Here is a 22,448-nt window from a genome sequence, read left to right as displayed (position 1 = left end):
TCTTTTCTGAAAAAAATTTTAAAATAAAAAAAATGCTTTGTTTACCCTGGAGATCGTTGGCATTTGGCTTGATTATGCTTCGGGTTTGGTTTTGTTTTCAAGTGGAGTGTTCTCCAGCTCTGTTTGATCGGATTAGTCGGTTACCGGGTCAACCCAAAGTCGGGTTTCAACAGTACTCGGGTTATTGACCATTGATGAGAAAAAACAGAGAGCCTTGTTTTACTACTTTGTTGAAGCTGAAGTAGATCCAGCTTCCAAGCCTCTTGTCCTCTGGCTCAATGGAGATCTCTTACTTTTTTCAGTCTCTCAGTCTCACGTTAGAACATGATGTTTCTTCAATGGTTTCTAACTTTCTGCTTGTGAATTGTAGGGACCGGCTGCTCTTCACTGGGGGTTGGCGCATTTTCTGAGAATGGACCATTTAGGCCTAGTAGGGAAGTGTTGGTCAAGAACGAATATAGCTGTAATAGAGGTATACTTATCTATTTATTGTTATATGTTCTGTAAGCGTTTCAGAAACACCTCAAGAACTTGATTGGTAGCAATCTCATTCTTTTGCAGAAGCAAATATGTTGTATTTTGAGTCCCCAATTGGAGTCGGCTTCTCTTATTCCTCCGACGCCTCCTCATATAAGGCTGTTAATGACAACATCACCGGTAACTCTCCAATCTGACAGATTTTATCAATGTATAATCCTGTTTTTTGGTTTTCAAAAGAAAAAAAGAAGAGTAATAAACTCCACATTCCTATATGTTCAAGTAATCTAGAGTTGGAGAAGAAACAGATTTTCTATACCGAATATTCAAGAGAACTTCTCTTCCTTTCCCTTTTCTAAATTTTGGGTTCTCTTACTTTTTTCTTAACCTTCCTTTTTCCCTATATTTTTTCACGCAAAGGGTCCTAGAATATTTCATAATGTAGAGATGCCATAGCCGTGTGTGTTTGTCTTTCACGTAATGCCATGTTCGATGCCTACTGTTCTTATTTTGTTTTTTCTTTTTTTTTTCCTTCTCAATTGACAAAAGTCCACCTTTCCAGGCTACCTTTCATCTTTCAAACTTTGTCTCTCTTTGTTATTGTAGCCAGGAACAATCTTGTGTTTTTGCAAAAATGGTTCCTCAAATTCACCGAGTACAGGAATAGAAGCCTGTTCATTACAGGGGAAAGCTATGCTGGTATCATTTTGCTACTCAAAATGATTACTATATCTTTTTTGTTTCAAGGTTTATATATGAATCAACAGTAATTGTTTATTATGTCTAAAACTAGGTCATTATATACCCCAGCTGGCAGAAATTATGCTTCAGCTCAATAAAAAGGATAAGCTGTCCAATTTAAAAGGAATTGCTGTAAGTAGTTTAGCAAAAGAAATTTCTATATTTTTTTTCAGTTTTTTTTTTTTTTTTTTTAACAAGGGAGGACCTATAATATCTATTCCTGTTTGCTCCAATTAACTGCAGCTGGGCAACCCTGTTTTAGAATTTGCTACTGATTTTAATTCGAGGGCTGAATTCTTCTGGTCTCATGGACTAATATCGGATTCTACGTACGAAATGTTCACCACTTCTCGTAATTACTTGCACTATTCGGCGAGTTTTATACAAGAACTGTTTCTCCTATTTGTTCAAGGGTGATGACCTAAGTACAGAAACTAGTAGATTCGTGGACAAGTATGATGTTAACTTTGATGTCTGTATATCATCAGTGCTGTCATAATCCAGAGTCCTTACTCCCAAAGTGAGTTTAAATTGGATACTTTTCATAAACTAGATTGGGTTCTTCATTTTTTTTCCTTCTAGTCTTTTTCTAACTTGGACGTTTTCTTTGTCCAACAGCAAGTTGGTGAGACAATAGATGTATGTGTAGAAGATGAAACAGTTAATTATCTAAACAGGCAAGATGTCCGTAAGGCTCTCTATGCACGTCTTGTAGGAGTCCGTAAATGGGCTGTTTGCAGAACGTAATTCTCTTCTGCAGAATTTATATCCAATGATTATTGTTTTCTATAGTCAGCAATAAAGTTTCATAGACCTTTTAACCATGGAACAAGAATAATGGAAGTTCAGCTTCAGATATTCCTGCTTACTTTCTTTATTCAGATTTGAGGCTTTGTGCATATGGTGAGTTGTTTCATATAGGTCGCCCAATTATCTTCCTTCTATTTCGTTCATCAGTGTCCTACATTATGAACTGCTTGATCTGGAGATACCAACAATCACAATTGTGGGCAGACTCGTGAAAGCAGGAATTACAGTGATGGTATACAGGTAAATGGTTCACATTAAAAGTTTTCCTAAAATATATTGCATTTGAGATTTGAATCTTAGCTCAGTTAATTCATGCAACCACTTTTAAGAAGTTTGAGATTCAAATCTTATGCCCAAGAAGTGAATTTGAGATTCAAATCCTATGCCCATAACCTCTTCTTCTATCCTTAGATTCTGTATTAAAAAAATATATCGTATATGATTTTGTTTGGTTGATTATAGTACTCATAACAGAGGTTTTTAAATAAAGTGGAGATCAAGATTCTGTTATCCCATTGACTGGAAGTCAAACATTAGTTAATCGACTAGCGAAGGAATTGTGTCTGAAAACTACTGTGCTTTACCGAGTTTGGTTTGAGGGGCAGCAGGTAAATCACAATGGAGATTACTGAAATTTGAACTTTATGGTATTATTATGATGTTGTTACAATCTGTGAAAGATAAGTATATCTGTTTTTCCCTTGCAGGTTGGTAGGTGGACTCAAGTTTATGGTAATATCCTATCCTTAGCCACAATTAGAGGAGCATCTCATGAAGCTCCATTCTCACAGCCTTAGAGATCACTGGTTCTGTTCAAGGCATATTTGGAAGGCCGGCCATTATCAGAAGCATTCTGATCTCCTGATCAGTTCTTGGGTTGAGAGTACAGGTTGATATTGTACGTAAGTTTGATTGCTGAAGGCAGTTCTTAACCGTCTGAATATGAAAATTGCATTTGTTTGTTTATTCGTTGGTTTCTTATTGGATGTAGAAACATTTTTGTAAAGATCTCAAGGAAAAAAGAAACGAGTGTTCTCTTCTGGAACTTCAACATTTCCTGCTTTTTTGGCCAAAAAAATTTCCTGCTTTATGCAAAAAAGCAAGTTGAATAAAAAAAATGGAGGCGGTATGGAGGAAAGAATTTTATTAGTTATGTCAAAACAACAAACAAACAAGCAGAATGCTCAAGCTGCTCGTAAAGAGCTTGTCGAGTTGTTGGATAGTATGATGGGAGCTTCAACCTGCATTTCCAAGCAATTGAACTCCAAAGCTAGTATAGGCTTTGATAACATAACCGATATGCTGAGGTTTCTTCCATTATCTACAAGTTCCTCAGCTGTTAAGTCTGTAGTTTCAGAATCACTGTTTCTGCCCCTTAAAGGTGATGGCCCTGATACTTTAGCTGGCCGCACTGCTCGTACTCTATCATGTAAAATATTAAGAGACACTTTAAGAAAGTCATTCTGGCATTTGGGGAAAAAGAAAGACATTTCTAATTCTAAATTTTCACCTTTTTCCAGTCAGAAAAAGGGATGTGGGAAGAACATTACTTCAAATTAGTGATATGCAAATCAAGGCTATTAGCTATGACAAGCATTTGAGTACTAATATCCATAATGTAATCAGAAAATACAGGGTGAAAACCATCCTAACATAGAATTGCACAAGAGATTTTTGCTTCAAGAATGGCTACAAGGCGATTTAGTGCAATAGTGTTATCTGTTTGGGTTACATCAGTTGGTGACTCAAGTGTCAACTCTCAATTGTTTAGTATTTTTCATCAAATTTTACTTTTCTTCTTGCTTTTCCTAAACGTTAGATCTTTTCTTGGCCAGCTAATACATGTTAGTTTTAAAGCAGTAAATGTAACATGCATCGGTTCAGTCCCTTTGCTAAAAACAAAAAATAAAAAAAGAGAGGCGAGGGGTTTAGGTAGTGGTGAAAAATAATACTAGAGAAAGAAAATATCTGAAATACCTGCAAGCAAGGCGGCAAGAATACTTCAAAAGGTTGGGATTATACTCTGTTTGGCCACTGTAATTTAACAACCAAAAAATAAAAAAAATTAACATCTACTTCAAAGTGAAAACTTGTGAAAGACACATCATTTAGAAAATTACCTAAAGCTTGGAAGTGAGACTGTGATTGATGGTCCCATCCATTTGTTGAATTTCGTTGTAGGCACTGCAATCACCAGAAAATACCATAAAATTAACAAGTATTAATGCTAGATGCAAAGAGAAGAAAAGAGAAATTCCAGGCATGCTGATTACTGCAAATTTAAGTGAGTCTTGCAGTGAGTTTAATTCATTTACATAATAATCCCCTGCTTCACTTGGGAAATGCCCAAGAAGTGGGAGGGCATTACACAGAACAGAAGAAAGCAGAGCCATCAAGGAAGAGTTTATCCTAGCAAAAATCAGAAATTAATTACATGAAAATGTCGCATTACCCAAGAAGTTCGTTCTATCTAAGACATGTGCTTCACTATCCTAAAGCTTGTTTGACAAACAAGACATGCAAAAGCAGATAAAGATTGCAAACCATACCTTCATATGTTAAAATCTGGGAAAGACAACCATTTGTGAAGCCTCACTGCTCTACAGTCTTGTGCAGATTATGTTACAAGTTAAACACTTGTTTAGGTTTCATTACGTACGAATTTAGGCGGTTTTGTAAGTGAGGCTAAATCTATAGCAAGATTAAGAAAAAAGTAATTAAACCATTTGGAAGGATATTCTTTTAGGAGCTAGAACTCCAAATGCTATGAACTGTGAACTAATTAATACAATCAGTACCTTGAACTCACCATCAGTTATAAGTTTGATATTACAGATATCTGATGAAGTTGGACCCACAACTTCTGTCACCTGAACGTCCATGCAATCTTTTGAATGGCAAATAGTAGTGCTAACACCAATCATGTTTAGAAAGCCACCAAATTTACCCTTTGTTTGTCTAGGAACTGGTGTAATTCTCTGTTTCAAACAAAATACAGAAAACATCAATCAAAGTGACCAAAAATAATGTCTATGTTTGTTCACATGAATTAAAGTGCCCTTGACCTTGCAACATTCTGGGCTCAATGCAGATTGAAATCAATTTTCATAAAAATTCTTGATGCCAATATCATGGCACAGTTGGATCTTTGAGCCTATCTTGTAAAGGTAGGATGATTATACCATCAATATAATCAAGCGAACCCCAACTGAAAAAGAGTTCACAAAGGTATTGACACGTGTAATCTACAAATTTAGACTAATTGTGCCAGAGAAGCTACAGTAAAACTGGCAGAAGAAGTACCTTGGAAAATCTGGCTACCTGACTTGGAAGCCCTACGTCCTGCAAGAAAAATGCATGCAATTTCACACTTCCATTAGTAGAACAAAAGGAATTAAGGCATTAATTGCTTTAAAAAGGCCTTTGGTTCATTGGGTACCGGGAGCCCTATATCCCTATTCAACATTCATATGCTGGACCATTGGCGGCGCAGGAGTCAAGGGTAGAGAAAAGCTTTACTTGTAGTTGGTCTGGAGTTAAAAAGACTATTTGGCCAGATTTTTATTTTCAGTTGTTAAATGACTATCCTAGAAAGCTATTCTATGCTAAAACTTTCATGTCTTACCTTCCGCCCATGATGACAAGCTTGTTCACTGTTCACAAGAACCCTGGCTGCCCATCTGTTGAAATTTAAATTAGAAAAAGAGAAACAAGAAGAGGAGACAACTAGCTTCAATAAAAAAAGGAAAAAGAAGAGGAGAGCATAAGAAAAGGCATTTATGAAAATGATAATTGGACAGTCCATCCAATGCTTCTATAAAAGTGTATTGGCTTCTCCTTTAGATCATCATTCAACTTGGACAGGAAACAAGTAGCTTAAATACGTGAGCAACCTGTATGGTTTACTGAGGGGAAATTAGGTGATGAAAGCAGTTTAAAGCGCTCTTCTTCCTTACACATGAATCCAACACCCACTTCAAAAAATGGCTACTTGATTCTATTGCAAATGTCACTAATAAGTAACTCTGAATGGTTCCTTTGGCAGCATAAACTAATGAAAAGTAATAAGAATGGTTGCACAATTTAATGAACAGTAATAAGACATTCAAGTTATAAAGTTGTCCGATAAAGTTAAACGCATTTGATTGGTGGGTTCCACCTAATTTCTGTAGCTCATCGCTTTTACTAGCTCAAGCCAAACCCCCATGAAACATGAATATTAAGAACAGAACTTCCTTTAGTAGTGCCCTGACTTGTTAAGGTTTAGGGCCATGGAATTTACTCAAAATATGATGAATTTTCTTCACATGATAATTAACAGTATTAATCAATAAAAACAACAGTGGACGGAAAACATACGCGCAAGACGTTGGAGGATTCCACACAATTCCTGCGATCACCACAAGCTGGCAAAGAAACAGTTATCTGATTAGCCTGTGATCAATTTCGTTAATCTCAATAATAAAGTGTGATTCAACCACTTAATGCATCATGGAAACATTAATCCAAAATGAGAGTATGAAACCTCATCAAAGACCCCTGCAGGGCTGTCATCATAGTTGGCAAGGAAAAAACCACCAAGTGTGTATCTGCAATGTGCATATCCAGGACAATTCGTGAAAAACCGACTTTCAGAATCTCCACAATCAACCCGATACACTTCTAAGTAAAAATACGACTACCCAAAAGCTTCAACTAAGCGGAACTCATTTGGTATGAATGCTCTAGCAGTTTCAGCTTTCACAAGATGGAGCTGATACAAGGCACTGAAAATAAAATTCAGACCATTCAATAACCTGGCTAAGAAAGATAAGCATAATAACCAAATAATAGCAAACGAAATTTTGTGAGAAGGACCGACTCTTACCTGCCTTTGAATATCCATGGAGGCCTGCCGTAGCCTGTTGAACATTTTCTTCCTCCAAATTCCATGAACCTCAGGTAGGCTTTAAAGAAACTAATTTGTTGAAGGTGCTTTTTGAACTTGATCCAGCGTATACCTAGTAATGAACAACAAGCAAATTGCATTTTGTTTCAGGTTATTGAAAAAAAAATGGCAAAAAAAACACTAACAGATCTATATTCCAGACAGCTGCTTACAGAAGAAATTTTGGTACAAAACATAAATTTCTAAAGGAGACAAAGGTTTAAGTTATATGGCAGAAACTGTGTGCAAGTTGGCTTGATCGTGAATAAAATTTGGCTTGTACTACATGTTTTTGAGTGCACATTTTCTGCCACTAGCTACTAAACTCGCACTTAGTCCCTTCGGACAAATGAAATGCCAGAAGAGAAGAGTGAAACTAAACAAAGGGTCCATCAAAACTTAGGCAACTTCCAAGGAATATTCATTTTGGGGTTAAAAATATGAAGAAATTAATAAACTTGGGAGGTTTTCCTGTGAATTAATACCTTCCTGCACCCTAGTCCCTACTGAAACAAGTGGCCTCTTATCCCACCTCCAAAAACAACGTTTCTTTGCTTTTTTTTTTTAAGTCACAGTTTCCACTCTGTACATTTAAATTTTTAGAAACAGAATTCAGCATAACAATAAAACATAGCCAAACCCAAATGATACCCAACACCCAATATGTAGAACAGAGTGGAACCAAGTGATAGCAGAAACACAAAATTAATACCAAATATAGTAAGAAGTGAGAGAGAAAAGCAAGTAAGAGAAGCGAAAGGGCTTACACAGAGAGAATGGAGATTGAAGAGGGTGGCAGCTGAGATAGCTTTCGAAACTGAGAAAGAGGGATTTGAAGAAGGAAAGAAGTAACCGACAGACGGAAGAGAAAGAAGAGAAAGGTGCTATGCTAAGGCATAAGCTAGGCAGGCAGGCAGCAAGTCTTACTCTTTAAGAAGTGGATAGACTGTTTTTGCCCATCCATTCATTTCATTTAGGAGCTTCTTATTTGGCGCCATCTGAAATTAACAATACCATCAAACAGACCATCACTTCCGCAAAACCACCGGCTACCCAGAGTTTGTACACTATTAGATTTATGGTTTTTATTTGGCTGAGTCGATAGGATTATGTATTTTATATAATATATATATATATATATATTAATTTTACTGCCTAAAAAAATAAAATTTTTGGTTTAGTATGTAAATTTTTATTTCGTCGTTTCTTTAATATTTTGGGTTAACGACGAAGTTCGCTTGTTGACATATCATGAATATTTAATATAAGATATTAATCAAATATCGATAAAATTTAATTAGTATCACATAATTAATTTTTATTTTAGTATAAAATAAAAATTTTTTAAATTTTTTTAAAAATTTAAAAATAAAAAATATTTAAAATATTTTTAAAAATTATTAAAACAATTAAAAAGTATGAAATATTTTTTGAAATTATAAAAATTTTAAAAATTATGAAAACTTAAAAATTCAAAAAATCTCAAAATCTTAATAAAAAATTCATAAAAATCAAAGAAATTCTTAAAATTAAAAAAAAAATAAAAAATAAAAATAAAATTTTCTTAAGATTAAAAAAATCCCAAAATTTTAAAAAATATTAAAGATAAAAAATCTAAAACTATTTTAAAAATCTAAAAATTTCTTTAAAAAATCTTAATAATTCTAAAAATTTTCGAAAAATAAAAATTAAAATATTTTAATTTTAATTGTAATTGTAATTCTAATAAAAAATAAAAAAAATTCAATATTTTTTCAAAAAAAATTTAACTTTTTTTAATTTTTAGTTTTTAAGTTTTTTGAATTTTTTTAGATTTTTATTAAAATTTTGAAAATTTTTAGAATTTTTTAAGTTTCATAATTTTTTAATTTAAAAAAATATTTCAATTTTTTATAATTTTTTTAAAAAAAATTAGAATTTTTTTTTAATACTGATATGATAATTAATGATATAACGATGATTGAATTTTTTTTACGCGTATCAACATCTTATTAAATATTTACGACACATTAGTAAATTGATTGATGATGTTAGTTTTAGATATTAAAATAAATGATAGAATAAAAGTTAGTGTATCAAGCTAACGATTTTATTTATTTGGGTAACAATTTGATAGAAAGTACAAAGATTATTTTTATATTTAACTCAAAATAAAAATACAAAAAGTTAAAGAGAGAAAAGTAAAAAATGAAAAAATATATATGAACTTTTTATATATTTGGTGGAAAAAAATGAAAAATTATAAAAATCATTAATTTTTTATAGTATTAAAAATGAAAAAATAAAAACTATATTATTTATTATTATAATTTTTATAAGTTAAAATAAAAAATAAAAAGCTAAAACTAATGAAAAATCTTGTAATTTGCATACTTTACTTACGTATTTTTATGATTTTTCTTCTGTTATCTTGTCAATTTAAAATAATTTATTTTGGTGAATAAGAATGAAAAATTATATTTTTTTAATTGTTTCTTTCATTTTTCTCTTTTATCAGTACATTCAAAAAATATTTTTTTTTCACCTTTCCTTATTTCATACTTTCCCTTTCTCATTCTACCAAGCATCCTATTAAGTGATGAGGGTTGAATTACGATGACCTTAATTATAAAAAATCATTATTATTTTTTTAAAATTCTCCCTCCTTTCTTTATGATTACTTGCTACAATTTGTTTTATCGTTATCGGTGTTTTTATCTTTATTGTTTGTTCCCAACCCCAATTAATCATCCAAACTGGCTCTAGATAACACTCAGTCTAATCTAGTTTGATAAAAAAAAATTAAAAACCTAAATTTAAACCCAACAAAAAACTTTTAAAATCTTAAAAAAGATTCTAACTATAATTAATAATTATATTTAATTTGAAATTGATTGAATTTCGCAAAAACTAAAAAAAAAAAAAAAAAAAACTTAAAATTATAATTAACCTCAATTGGTCAATTTCAAAATAAATCAAATATGAATCGGTTAAAATCTAAAACAATAATAAATTTGAAATTATTTAAATTTATAAAAATATAAATTTAAAATAATTAGAATTTAAAATTATTTGACGATCCAATCTAAAATAATTTATATCTCTAAGGCTATGTCCAATGGAAGCCTTACTTTTTAACCGAGACGCATTCCTTTTAGCAAAAATTTAATTCTGTCCACTTTTCACAAATCTAGTAAAACTTTTTTTGAAGGCCACAAAATTAGAAAATTGAAAAGAGAGATAAAATAAAGGGTTTATTAAAATTGTCCTAATAACACTCTTTTAAATTTAATTAAGATATACAACAAGTGAACTCATACAAGAACCAATCACCAGCCACTGTAGCATACCTTTACCTATTAGCATTGTGTGTTGTGCAATTCCGTTAATGGGACACATTATCAACATCTTAAAGCTTCATAGTTGACTTGTAAATTGTTTAAATGTAATTTTCGGTCCTAGAGTGGGATAGTGATTTATTCAACATTAATTTTATTTTCACTCTCTAATCTCAACAACAGGATATAACAGCAAATTAACACTTACTTTTAATATATGTTCATTCAATTAATTTTAAATTAAAAATTATATTTATATTATATTTATTATTAATTAAATTAAATGTATTAATTAAAAATTTTTAAATTCATCAAATTTAATTTAATTAATTTTTGAATTAACACCGAAATATGAGCACCTTCACTTACTTTACAACTAGCCATTATTTAGCCTACCAATAATAAATGGTTATGAAAGATAAGGAATATGGTTCGGTAAACTAACACCTTGATATATAATTAGTAGTAGAATAATTGATAGAGAAGCATTATCAATTGCATTTGTTTTTACTTTCCCGAAATGGATTTCCACAATAAGACTCCAACTTCATTTCCACACAACTTCCTTTCTTCCCTCTCTTGTTGCGAGTGACATATTGACAGCAAAATGTTTCTTTCTTTTATCACTTTTTAAATTCAATTTATATTTGTCTTACCAAATCTAAAGGTATAATAATAGAAAATATATCCTTTCATCTTCAATAATGGAGAGATTTGTTTTCATATTACCAAATCTAAAGTCTCAACATACGGGTGTAGTAAGGTGTTTCTGATTATTTCCTCCAGTCTTTCTTTTCTTTTTTTTTTTTTTCACTTTTTAACAAGTATCCCGAAAATATGTTTTTTTTAATATATAAAATTCTTATTTTTACATTTTAAAATTATTTTTTTATAGATTTTTTATTTATTACATTAAAAATCATGAAATTTTTATTTTATAAAATTTTTTAAAAATTTTAATATCAAATACATTAAAATTAATTTTTTAAAAAAAAAATTTTCAAAAAAAAAAACTTTAATAAACAAAGATAACTATGACTTCCACTATTTATAAAATGAATTAAAGTGATCATGGGCGTATTAAAAAAAGAATGTAAACAAAAGTAATGATGAGGAACCCAATCCGAAGGCTGAACTAACGTGTGAAATGCATGTAAAAGACACAAATGATTCATTCAAAAACCAAAAGGAAAAAGGAAAAAAAAAATTTGAAAAGAAGAGATATTTAAGTAATTGCAAGTTGGAACGTTAAATATTAAAAATAATTAAAAGCTTAATTGTATTGACTGGGCGGTGGCAGATGACATGCTGGGATGGACCCTCTAGAGTCCAGATCCTCTTTTGTGGGCAATAAAGCCAACAATCATCACAAATCATAATACAATCTCGAGATTCTTAAACTTTGCCGTACAAGATTCAAGTAGTTTGATATACAGGACGTGTCAGCTGATGAAGCATTGCCTTTCCCATGATGCTACTATGAACTTTTGAGTCCCACTGCAACAAAAATGGCTGCCATTACTTTGTTGCAAAGTGCACCAATCACCTTAGAATCTAGGACTGCGTGACTGTCAGTGTCAGGCCACCACTGGCACTAGGTCATCCAGGCACTTACATGTGATCATAATTGGTGAGCGAGAAATATGGTGTGATACCATATCCTGTTGCGTAGTCACGCGTGAATACGCAACTAACCCCACGTTATTGCCTTATTGGTTTCTTTTTGTTGTGGTAGTCTCTATTCTTTTTTATAAATTTCAGCCGCAATATTGTATATCGAGCATATAATTGCTATATCATTATTTTGTTTAAGACTTTCAAATTCTGAAATTTATTTTAGTCTAATGAACTTGCAATTAGATTCCAATATGATCCATTTGAGTTGAGTTGTTATTTTGGTTTTGTGTCACAATTGTTTTAAATTTGATTTAGATTTGACTCGTTTTTATTTTTATTTATTTTATATTATTAATTGTTTTAATTCCGGTGATAATGTAATTTTTTTAAAAAAATTCAATCTCTTTTAGACCTTCGTAATTAGAATTCAACCCCTATAAGTACCTAGCCCTACTATAATAATCAACACAAAAGAATGATGTGAAAAAAAGCAACAACCATAGTAATAGGAAATTTGACGATGAGTGTTTAGATTTTGAGAAGTTTTGGTTTATATGTTTTAATCCTAGATTTGGATCAATTTAGCTTTTTTTATTTATTGGATAGGTGATAGGGATAGGATGGTGGGATTTGAACTCTCACCTTATGTCTTTATAAACTTTTTTAACTGCTAGAAAAATCAAGTTTATGAGGTCTAAATTTATTGAAAGAAGATTTTTTGGAATCTAAAAATTTTTGAAAAAAGTTGAACTTTTCAACCAATTTTTAATAATGGATGCTTTGAATTTTTCAATGAGATCTTTAATTTTTTGATTGGCATCTATAATTTTTGACACCAATTCCTAATATCTAAAAGGATAGAGGAAAAATAGAGAAAAATAAAAGAAAATAAAAGAAAAAGTAGAGAGGAAAGAAATAAAATTTGGCTTTTATAGTGAATCAGAATTCACCATTTCACTAAATAGGATTTAAGTATATCCATTGGGTCGACGTAACTTGAGTGTTTCAACTTACGATCCATTTTTCCAATTGAGTCGTAAAAGTGAAAACCAAGCCGTTGGTTCAAGTCGTTGACTAGCATTGACCAACATGTTTTTTTGTCTTTTTTATTATTTTTTAACATTTTATTTTATTTACTTGTTTGTTTGGATTAATAATTTTTTAAAAAAGAAATTAATTTTGAAATAAAAATCTTACCAACATATTTAAAGATTTTATTGATTTGAGATTTAATTTTTGAAAGTTAATTTTGAGATAAAATCCTATCAACATATTAAAAGATTTTATGAATTTTTTAAGAAAATTTTGAAAAATAAATTCATTAAAACCTATCAAACTATTGAAGCATTTTATGAGTTTAAAAAATAAAAATTTGAAAATAAATTCCTAAAATCTTATCAAATTATCAGAGGATTTTATGGGTTTAAATAATAAAATTTTGAGATTGAATACATAAATTTCAACCAACTAGCAGAATTTCATGAGTTAAAAAAAATAATTCTAGAACTAAAATCATGAAACCTTACCAAATTATTAGAAGATTTCATGTGCTTTAAAAATATTTTTTTTGAAAATAAATTCATGAAAGTCTACCAAACTATTAGAAGATTTAATATGTTTTAAAAATAATTTTAAAAAAAAATTTATAAAATCTTACCAAACCATTGAAAGATTTCATGGTTTTAAAAAACTGAAATTAAATTTATAAAATCTTACAAAGTTATTGGAGGATTTTATTATATTTTTTGAAAAATAAAATGTTACCAAACTATTGAAAGATTTTATTGATTTAAAAAATATAAAACTTTATTAAACATAAAATCCGATGATGGTGTCTTTTCAAGAGTGATAATAATCTCCTTAAATACTTCAAAAGTGATGAGATATTCTAAAATTTCTAATAAAGTATTAAAGTAATTTAATATCAAATTTCAATATATAAATTATTTGATAGATATTTTTAAAAGATATTTTTAAGGTTAAATGGATAACATGAAATCAACTAGTATTATCCTTTGGATGTGCATTGTGGAAGTGCTATAACCGTCTCTATATATAATTGTACTCTCGGACCTAATTTGATTTTTAAGTTTAAAATCTATTAATTGAAGGTACATGAGTCAAGATTAAAATTTCTTTAAAAGATGACAGATTTTATTAAATGGCCAATTGTATTTAAACAAAAAAGATTGGTGATGATACTATGTTGTGCCTCACTTTGGTCATTTAGCTCTATAGTCATATAATTTTGATATTTGTAACAACAGGGAAATAGTGACATTAGTTCAAGTTCAACTTCAACTTCAAATACTATAGTAAGATAAAGCTTATCTCAAACTTTTCACTTAACCATTACATCAATCATTGACACTAAATTAGTAACAATTTGCATACCCTTTCTTTTAGTGCAACTTCAATGTAGCAATGCAACTTCAATGTATCACTATCCATGCACACAAAATCACCCCAAGCTTTTACAATCTCACAAAATGTTTCCACATTCAAGCATGAATTAGAACTTTATAGCATAAATATATATATATATATACATATATATAATGAACAAGTTTTCAGACTTGCACATTATGACAATTTGACAATTCCATTGAAAACCTCAAGAATTGAGCCATTAATTGATTTTGTGCTATTCAAACCTAAAATAGAATAATTTTTTAACCAAATTTTCTTACTTTCTTATTTTCTTTGAGTATTTTTTCTCAATTTGTCAGCATTTAGTATATTACCATATTGCATTTATGCATAAACTCTATGCCTAAATTTCGTCTCTATAGGATGGAGCAAAGTACCTATGCTTTCATAAGCTTTTATGCCTTTATATAAACTAGCAAATACTCCTATTAAACTTGAATATTTTTCATTTGTAGCTTGTGATGAGTGACAACTAAGGTGTCTTACTAATCCACTATGAATAATAGTAAAGAGTAATTTATGAATCTTTAAATTGTAAAAATCCAAATCACTCATATAATGAACCATAAGGGACCTAACTAATAGGTAAAGCCATGCCTTTCCCTTTCATAGAATCAATTTGAGGTTTAACAATCATACTTTTTATTATAAATGTGTGCACTAATTTGTTTCATTTGTTCTTCTTATTGTATGCCAACTAATATTTTTCTTTGCTTGTTTTCTTTTTCATTTTTTTGGCATTATTCATGTGATCATTAATAAACTTGCATAAAGCATATTTGCACAAAAAGTAATTTTTTTATAAAGAACCTTTATGGAATCCATGAGGGGTTTTGTTTGCTCTTCATATATGTTTGCATTTAGTAATGAAAAATCCTTTGTTGGAAATTGTCATAGGGCTGCAATTTTTTTTTTACATTTATCTAATTCATGCACTTCATTCATGTCATTTTATATCAACTTAAGATTGTGGTGGTTGCATATTGGGATGATTTTTATAAATCTTTCTTTGTAGCATGAGCATATAATAATATAAGCATCTTAATTCTAAATTGTGGTACTCAAGATTCAAGAATACCTCGATCTTTCAAAAATCTCAAGTAACTTACTTGCCACAATTATAATACCCATGCTCAAGCAAAGATTATAGAGCAAGAATAAGCTAGTCATTTTGAAAAACTTGAGAAGGCACACAAAGAGCTAAAAAGAAAGCAATCCAAAATGATATATGCATCTTGATTCTAAATTGTGGTATTTAAAGTTCAGGAATACCTTGATCTTTCAAAATTCTCAAAGAGCTTACTCGTCACAAATATAATCTCTAGGATTAAGCAAAGATTATGGAGTAAGAATAGGCCAGTTGTTTTGGAAAACTTGAAAAGGCACACGAGGAGCTAAGCTAAAAAGAAAGCTGTCCAAAATGATGGACATGTTAAAAAATCTAAATAAGAGAAAATGAGTGGAAAAAGCTCCCAACCTATACGATCGTTAGTTATAAGTGGTTGTGGATCTTTTTATACCTTTTGGGTTCAGTCTATACCAAGCCTAGAACTTTCAAGAGGCACATCATTTTTTTAGAGCATATCCATATACCTATCTAAGAATCTTATCCACAATTGCTAAGGGATAGTTCCAAAGTTTTACTAATCCTATTTTCGTAAAAAAGACATAAAAACCAATCCAAGTTCTTGATTTGGATAATCTTAAAGAATAATAAAAACTAAAAATAAGTGCTGCTAAGCTAATAAAAGACATATTTGCTCAAAAGATGAATCTCAAAGTAGAAAAGCTTTAGGTCAATTGAAGGAATGGACTTCTATGGATCTATGGATGCATCTGAGCTGTGCTTGGTGGTTGATGTGGTGGTTACACCTAATTCTTAAGTCTAAGAATTTAAAAAATATGATAGGACTAAATGTCTTGTGACTCATGTCATAATGTATTGATAAAAAATGGTTGTTCACATTAATAACGATAGTATGCTAATTCATGTATTCCGAAATAATCTCATAGGTTCTGCTGCTAAATAATATGTCCAACTGGATAGGACCCGTGTCACCTCATGAAAAAAATTAGCTTATGTTTAAGAACAAAGAAAGAATGCTTTATGTAAACATGTAATTTTGAGATAAGTTGAGTTTCAAAAATTTTGAGCTCATTTCTTTAAAAGGAAACATGTAAAGGAAAAAGAAAATAAATGGAAGAAAAGGAAAAAAATGAAAAAGGTGAAAAAGTATGTTTTGAAAAAGGGAAATGTGTCCTTATGGATAAAAATGATCTTTTGCTTTATAACCCTTGAACCACATGTTTTGGCTTTATTTTATCCATTTTTATACCCCTTCATCTTAGCTTATGTTATGTGTTTAAAAAGTCTATTTTGATCAAATATGAATATTCAAATTGAAGAATCATATATTGAACTAAGGCTTGCTTATTGTATAATTAAAGGAAAATAAAATTATGATATATTTTTTTTTTATATATTTTGTGATTAATTTGAAGTTCAATGGGAATGTTTGTGATGAATGAAGAAAAAAAGGAAAAAAGACGAGAAAAAGAAAAAAAGTTTAAAAAATAAAGGAATTAGAAAAAAAAAAAGGAAAAAATTAGACTTAAATTAAAAACTTGACATGGCAATTTAAGTAAATGAGGAAATATGGGCTGAGAACATGAAAAGATAGTCTAGGAATTATGAAACCTATATCATTTGAAAATCCCATGAATAAGGGCAAAGTTTGGTGTGCAAAAATATTGTGGATTAATGTTAAAAAATATTGGAATATTCATTATTTGAATGTTAACATATCCAAACACTTGTCCTAATGATTTGATTTGCAATTATTAGTTTTACCAGTTTATTCAATTTACCTTATTCCTCATCACTTTTACTTTCTCATAGTGAATAGAGGAAGTATGTGATTATATCACATTTGTCATAAAATTGGAATGATGACGAATAAATGAATAATAAAGTTCATAAAAAGTCTTTGCATTAATTTAAAAAAAATTCAAGAGTTACAAGGACAAAATGAAATTGAAATGAGAATGATGAAAAAGCTTGAAAATGTTAATCCTTAAGGCCTTTAGAGGAAAAAAGAAGTATTTTTGAAAAAAGTTCAAATATGATGATTAAATTATGAAATTTATAAAGTGACATTTTGGTTCATATAGTAGTTGATAGGATTTGTGAAAATAGTCAGTTATGAAGTCATAAACATCTAATTTTGTCCGAGCAAAATTTCAACTATTTGATAAATGCTTAAAATCCAACCCTATTCAAATCTTACATCTCTCTAATTTTGATAAGGCTCTAAAATTGAAATTTGGACCAATTTGACTTAAATGCTCCAAAATCAACTATAGTTAAATCTGGTCAAACTTGGTCAACAAGTCAAAATTAGTAAAACAAAGTCAAAATTGGACAAAACTTGGTAAAAAATGATAGAACCCAAGATAGTCCTCAAAATTCACAAATCAATTGGAATTAGTGTAGTTTAAATTTGAAATTGGTGATTTTTAAAACACAATTTTTCGTACTTCAAAAAGTGTAAAATTACCAAAATACCATTAGGGGTATTTTCGTAATTTAGTTTTTTCGAAGATAAATTTTTGTAAAAATTTTTATATCATAATTAAATATTTTTAATGATTTTTGATGCATTTAAAGCCTAGATCACACCTTAAGAAGTGTGAAAATTTTAAAATATCCTTTAGAAGTATTTTCGTAATTTAACCTTCCCGAAGTTATTTTTTGTGAAACTTTTTAGATCATGATTTTATATATTTGATGATTTTTAGTGCAATTAGAATCACAAAAATATCTTAAGAGGTGTAAAATTATGAAAATACCTTTGACCTTTCTAGTGTCAGATTTTTACGAAAATTTCTAAATCTTAATTTCATAATATTTCATGATTTTTTATACTTTAAAATCCTAAAAATGAGCATGAAAATATTGATTTCCAAGAAAATAACTTAAAGATTGAAAACTTTGTACTAAAGATAAAATGGTCTTTTCATTGAGTTTAATGGCTGTAAAAATCACACCTTTGTTAGTGTTTATTTTGGACCATTAGATCATATTAGAAAGGTGAATTCAATAGTGAAAATGCACACATTGCAACCAAAAACAAAAATGGAATACAGACCCTTGGGGGAGATTTTTTTTCATCTTCTTCATAAGCTACCATTCATGAGAAACCAAAGGGGGATGACGTTGGAAACAGAGAAAAAATGGGGGAAAAAGAAAAAAGAAAAAATGTGAAAGAAAAAAAGAGGAAAATTTTTTTTAGTTGTTTGTTTACTTGAATGCAGTCTTTCTCAATATCTATTCTTGCATTTTTTGCATTGTCATTACATTTTTTATTTCATTTTCATTGTTTTTCATTCATCTCTCTATTGATTTTCTTAAAGGTTTTTGACTAATTTTTTGCTCAAAGTTTGAATCAATTTTCAACCAACTAATCAATAGTTGGTTTGAAATTGAAACCCAAACAAAAACAACAAAATCTACCATTGAAAAATTCAAGTTAGAGGTTAGGCCATGGTGTCTTCCTTATTGGCCGAACCTCTTTTTCACTTCTTTGATGTTTTATTTACTTTTTAATCTTGCTTGTAATGTTTAAATGATTACTTAGCTTGAATTTTGTATAAATTTTGGTTGGTTAATAAGATATATTGGTGTTTGGTTAATGATTTTGCTTATGTGATCTTCTTACTATCTTGATTCATAACATACTTGATGAAATGATTTAATGCTATATTTTCTTTCATATTATAAGTTTGCATGAGATTAATGCATTCTTGGTTTGATAAATGAAATAATGTTGTGGTATGCCATGGGAAGGAATTCAGCCAAACCATTTAAATGCTTGGCCAAACCTCCTTGGTTAGTTCTTGGCCAAAATGCTATTTTATTCTTTGTAATGGATTGTGTTTATGTCATGCTTAAGTAGTTTTCAAAGTGCTCGATTAATTTTTCAATGAAAAAAAAAAAGATAGTTTAATGAGTTGGTTGGTTGATTTTAATATTTGTTTGGTTGGATTTTGAAAAAAAAAATGGTGGAACATTTCAAAAGTTGGAAAAGTTTTTATGTTTGATCCATTTTTATTTTAAGTTTTCATGCATTACATGTTTATGATATTAAGTTTGAAAATACCTTAATTTGTAATTATGTTTTTTGGTAATACATTTGGTAAATGCATTCATTATTGGCATTTTTGTAATTTGCATTTATTTCATGTCTATTTCCATAAAAAAATTTTGAAACCGCAAATTCCTTAAACCCTACACTCCACATCAAAACCTTAACCCAAAATCCTAAATCTAAACCTTAACCCAAAATCCTAAATCTAAACCTTAACCCTAACATTAAAACCCTAAACTCTAAAACTTTAAACTTTAACCTAGACCATAAACCAACCTAAACCCTAAAATCATTCATGCATTTGCATTTTATTTTATCTTGTCATAATATGCATTTTTATATTATCATGTATTCATTCTTTATCTTTCATACTATATTGTCATCATGCATCTCATACATTTGTTTTAAAAAAAATTAGTTTTCAAAAGAAAAATATTTTGAAATAAGATAATATCTCAAGTAAATATAGTCATCGAGAGCCTAACTATTATAAGACTCTTGGTAATTATTATTTATGAAAAGTGTTATCTCAGTTTTTGTGGGACAATTTGAAAACCTTTAAATGGAGAATATTTTTGAATATTTACCTAGTTATAGGAAAGTGAAAGAAGTGTCTCGATAGTTAAAGTATTTTCACTTTGATCTAAAAAAAAGAGTTTTGTTTAAATTTGATTTGTTTTTGTTTTAAAAAAAAGAAAAAAAAGAAAAGAAAAAAGGAATTAATTTTAAATATTAAGTAAAATAGCACCATTTTAATCAAAATTAAGGGATAACATGCAATCAATTGGTACCATCATTGATGGGCGTTGGCTAAGTGCTAATCCTTCATCACGCATAATTGACTCTTAGACTCAACTTTGATTTCACAGATTGTAAAATTGTTCTTTTTCTAAAACCTTTTAAACCTATTTTAAAATCTTTTATTAAAAGGTCAAAACTTTTTTGAATGGCCAATCACACTTTAAAAAACATTGATGGTGACTCTTGATTATTATTTTAATTAAAAATATTTTTAATCCTCTCTTTTTCCAAAATTTTTCCCATTTGTTCGACTTTCGGGTCAACCTGCCCTTGGGTCTAGAGATGTTGCGATAGCATGATAACTCCACCAAAGATAAATTTAGAGAGTTAGGCGAAATATTGATTGTATTTTATCCTTGTTTTCGGTTTAATGGTCCTAATTAGTGTTTAATCTTAATTCTTTAATTTCGATTTTCTTGTTTTCTTAAAAAGTGAAAATTTTGAAAAAAATTCAAAAAATGCAAAAAATTCGAAAAAAAATGTTTTGATTTTAATTTTTCTGTTTTCCCTTAAAAAAATAAAAAAAATGCAAAATACAAAAAAGTTCAAAAAAAAGTGTGTGTTTTACATTTCATGTATATTTTAATTATGTCATTTATTATATATTGTTGTTATTTATTTTATTCTTAATATTTGTAGGGCATTTAGGATAAGGGTTTTAGGAAAGTGTAAAAGGTTTGCTTGTTTCTTTGCACACATTTACATTTGCATTTCATACAAAAGCTTTTTGCTCAGGCATTAACCCTAATTAGGAGGAAGTAAAATAGCTATGTCTTTGTGAACTGTAAACCTTTACAATCGCTAGTGAAACACTCCCACTCAGATTGAACCATTTCTGTTCAAAGCCTGTAATGGGTAAGGATCGATATGCCATAGTAATTTGTAATGGACGATGATGTAAGAAGTAATTTGGGAACCTTAGATACATTACTTCCTGACCTATCATATAGTGAGCTTTAGGAAGCCAACCATAGGTAGAGCCATGCGGCACCATTCCATAGTAGTTACCTTGAATAAGTCACACAAAGGAATACGCCTTACTTTTCTTGTTTTTTTTTTTTGTTAATTTGATAGTTTGTATTATTTCTTTTAATGAAAAAGAAAAGAAAAGAATCATTAAGAAAAATAATCCTTGGTGTTTAAAAAAAAGAAAAAAAATACTTTTAGTAAAATTTCTTCTTTCAGGTAGTTCGATTCATTTGATTTGTTTCAAAATTGACAACAAAAAAAGAAAAAAAAAGAATGAAGGGTTTTTCTTAAGTTATTTGTTTATTGGTTTAATAATAAAAACCAGAAATGAAAAAAAAAAAACTTTAAATTTTAGTCAATTTTGAAGGATTCTTAATTCCTGTGTTCCTAAATTTTTCCTTGTTTAAAAAAAAAACAAAAATCCAAAAATAAAAAAATAAAAAACACCATAAATGGAAAAAGAAAAAAAAAATCTTTGAATCCTAGTCATTTTGTGTGATTGCATTTCATGTGTGCTTTTTGAATTTTTCCTCATAAAAAATAAGGCTTTGAGTTTGAATGTTGTTTCATGTTTTACATTTCATTCTTTCATACATTTTTATCATGATTAGAAATAATAAGATAATACATGTATCTCATCTTATGCACCTTATAATAGGATAATATAGGCATTTTATCTCATCCACATAATGATAGTACATACATTCCATTTCATGCACATGTTAATAGAGGTACATACATTCCATTCTATGCACATCTTAATAAGTAGCACATGTAGTCCACCTCATTACATATCTTAAGGTAGTGTCAACCTCAGCGCAACACATTTATTGCATTCCATGTAGACATATCTTATTCATATAATATGTTAGTACATCTCATATAAGTGTTATAACGTATAGATTTATGGATCAATTACTAGACTTAGACTTTAGGAGTTGCCACCAATCTTTTTTGTTTAGGTGCGGTTGGCACTTAACTGAATCTATCTCATTTTAACAAGGAGTCTTAAACTTGACTTAGGTATTTTTAAATAGTCTATGAAAGTAGATTTTGGTTCGGAAGTGGGATTATGCATAAGGAAAATTATAGCACCCTCACAATGCTAATCTAAAGTATAGTGCCATTTGATTTCAGGTTATCCAACCCTTAAAATATATTTATAATTTAGTAAATAATTTAATTATTAGAAATTGATCTTAAAATTTTTCT

At 29.4% G+C, this 22,448-nt stretch overlaps 1 protein-coding gene and 1 pseudogene across 4 annotated transcripts; one reads left to right on the top strand and one right to left on the bottom strand.

Annotated features, from left to right (window-relative positions):
- Positions 1-24: 24 nt before the first annotated feature.
- LOC111309334 (serine carboxypeptidase-like 45) lies at positions 25-2,994 on the top strand (annotated as a pseudogene). The gene is made up of 10 exons (XR_016331529.1): positions 25-287; positions 374-472; positions 562-657; positions 1,084-1,176; positions 1,271-1,350; positions 1,462-1,738; positions 1,837-1,961; positions 2,176-2,268; positions 2,519-2,636; positions 2,736-2,994. The product of XR_016331529.1 is annotated as a serine carboxypeptidase-like 45 (transcript).
- Positions 2,995-3,157: 163 nt separating this feature from the next.
- LOC111309333 (protein NEOXANTHIN-DEFICIENT 1-like) lies at positions 3,158-8,046 on the bottom strand. 3 transcript variants are annotated; one of them, XM_089750786.1, is made up of 12 exons: positions 7,723-7,917; positions 7,441-7,538; positions 6,896-7,028; positions 6,711-6,794; positions 6,554-6,617; positions 6,388-6,434; positions 5,654-5,708; positions 5,332-5,370; positions 4,838-5,006; positions 4,149-4,212; positions 4,006-4,062; positions 3,158-3,450 (listed from the first exon to the last, which is right to left on the bottom strand). In XM_089750786.1, the coding sequence occupies exons 3-12, from the start codon at positions 6,958-6,960 to the stop codon at positions 3,213-3,215; spliced, it is 882 nt and encodes a 293-aa protein (XP_089606912.1). In that variant the 5' UTR covers positions 6,961-7,028; positions 7,441-7,538; positions 7,723-7,917; the 3' UTR covers positions 3,158-3,212. The 3 variants fall into 3 exon arrangements, with proteins under 3 accessions (XP_089606912.1, XP_022764154.2, XP_022764155.2); XM_022908419.2 differs by lacking the exon at positions 7,441-7,538 and having other exon boundaries at positions 7,723-8,046; XM_022908420.2 differs by lacking the exons at positions 7,441-7,538; positions 7,723-7,917 and having other exon boundaries at positions 6,900-7,028.
- Positions 8,047-22,448: the final 14,402 nt, after the last annotated feature.

The sequence above is a fragment of the Durio zibethinus genome, chromosome 2 (assembly GCF_047325235.1).
Source record: "Durio zibethinus cultivar Kanyao isolate XHJ-2024 chromosome 2, ASM4732523v1, whole genome shotgun sequence".
Taxonomy (NCBI): Eukaryota; Viridiplantae; Streptophyta; class Magnoliopsida; order Malvales; family Malvaceae; genus Durio; species Durio zibethinus.
Note: the sequence above shows the minus strand (reverse complement) of the source record. Positions and strands in the feature narration are given on the sequence as shown.

Coding starts and splice junctions, on each gene's coding strand:
- LOC111309333 (XM_022908419.2), bottom strand. CDS start 6,960: ATGGAATTTGGAGGAAGAAAATGTTCAACAGGCTACGGCAGGCCTCCA. Junction 6,618..6,710: donor CGCTTAGTTGAAGCTTTTGG/GTAGTCGTATTT, acceptor TGCACATTGCAG/ATACACACTTGGTGGTTTTT. Junction 5,709..6,387: donor AATCCTCCAACGTCTTGCGC/GTATGTTTTCCG, acceptor AAATTTCAACAG/ATGGGCAGCCAGGGTTCTTG.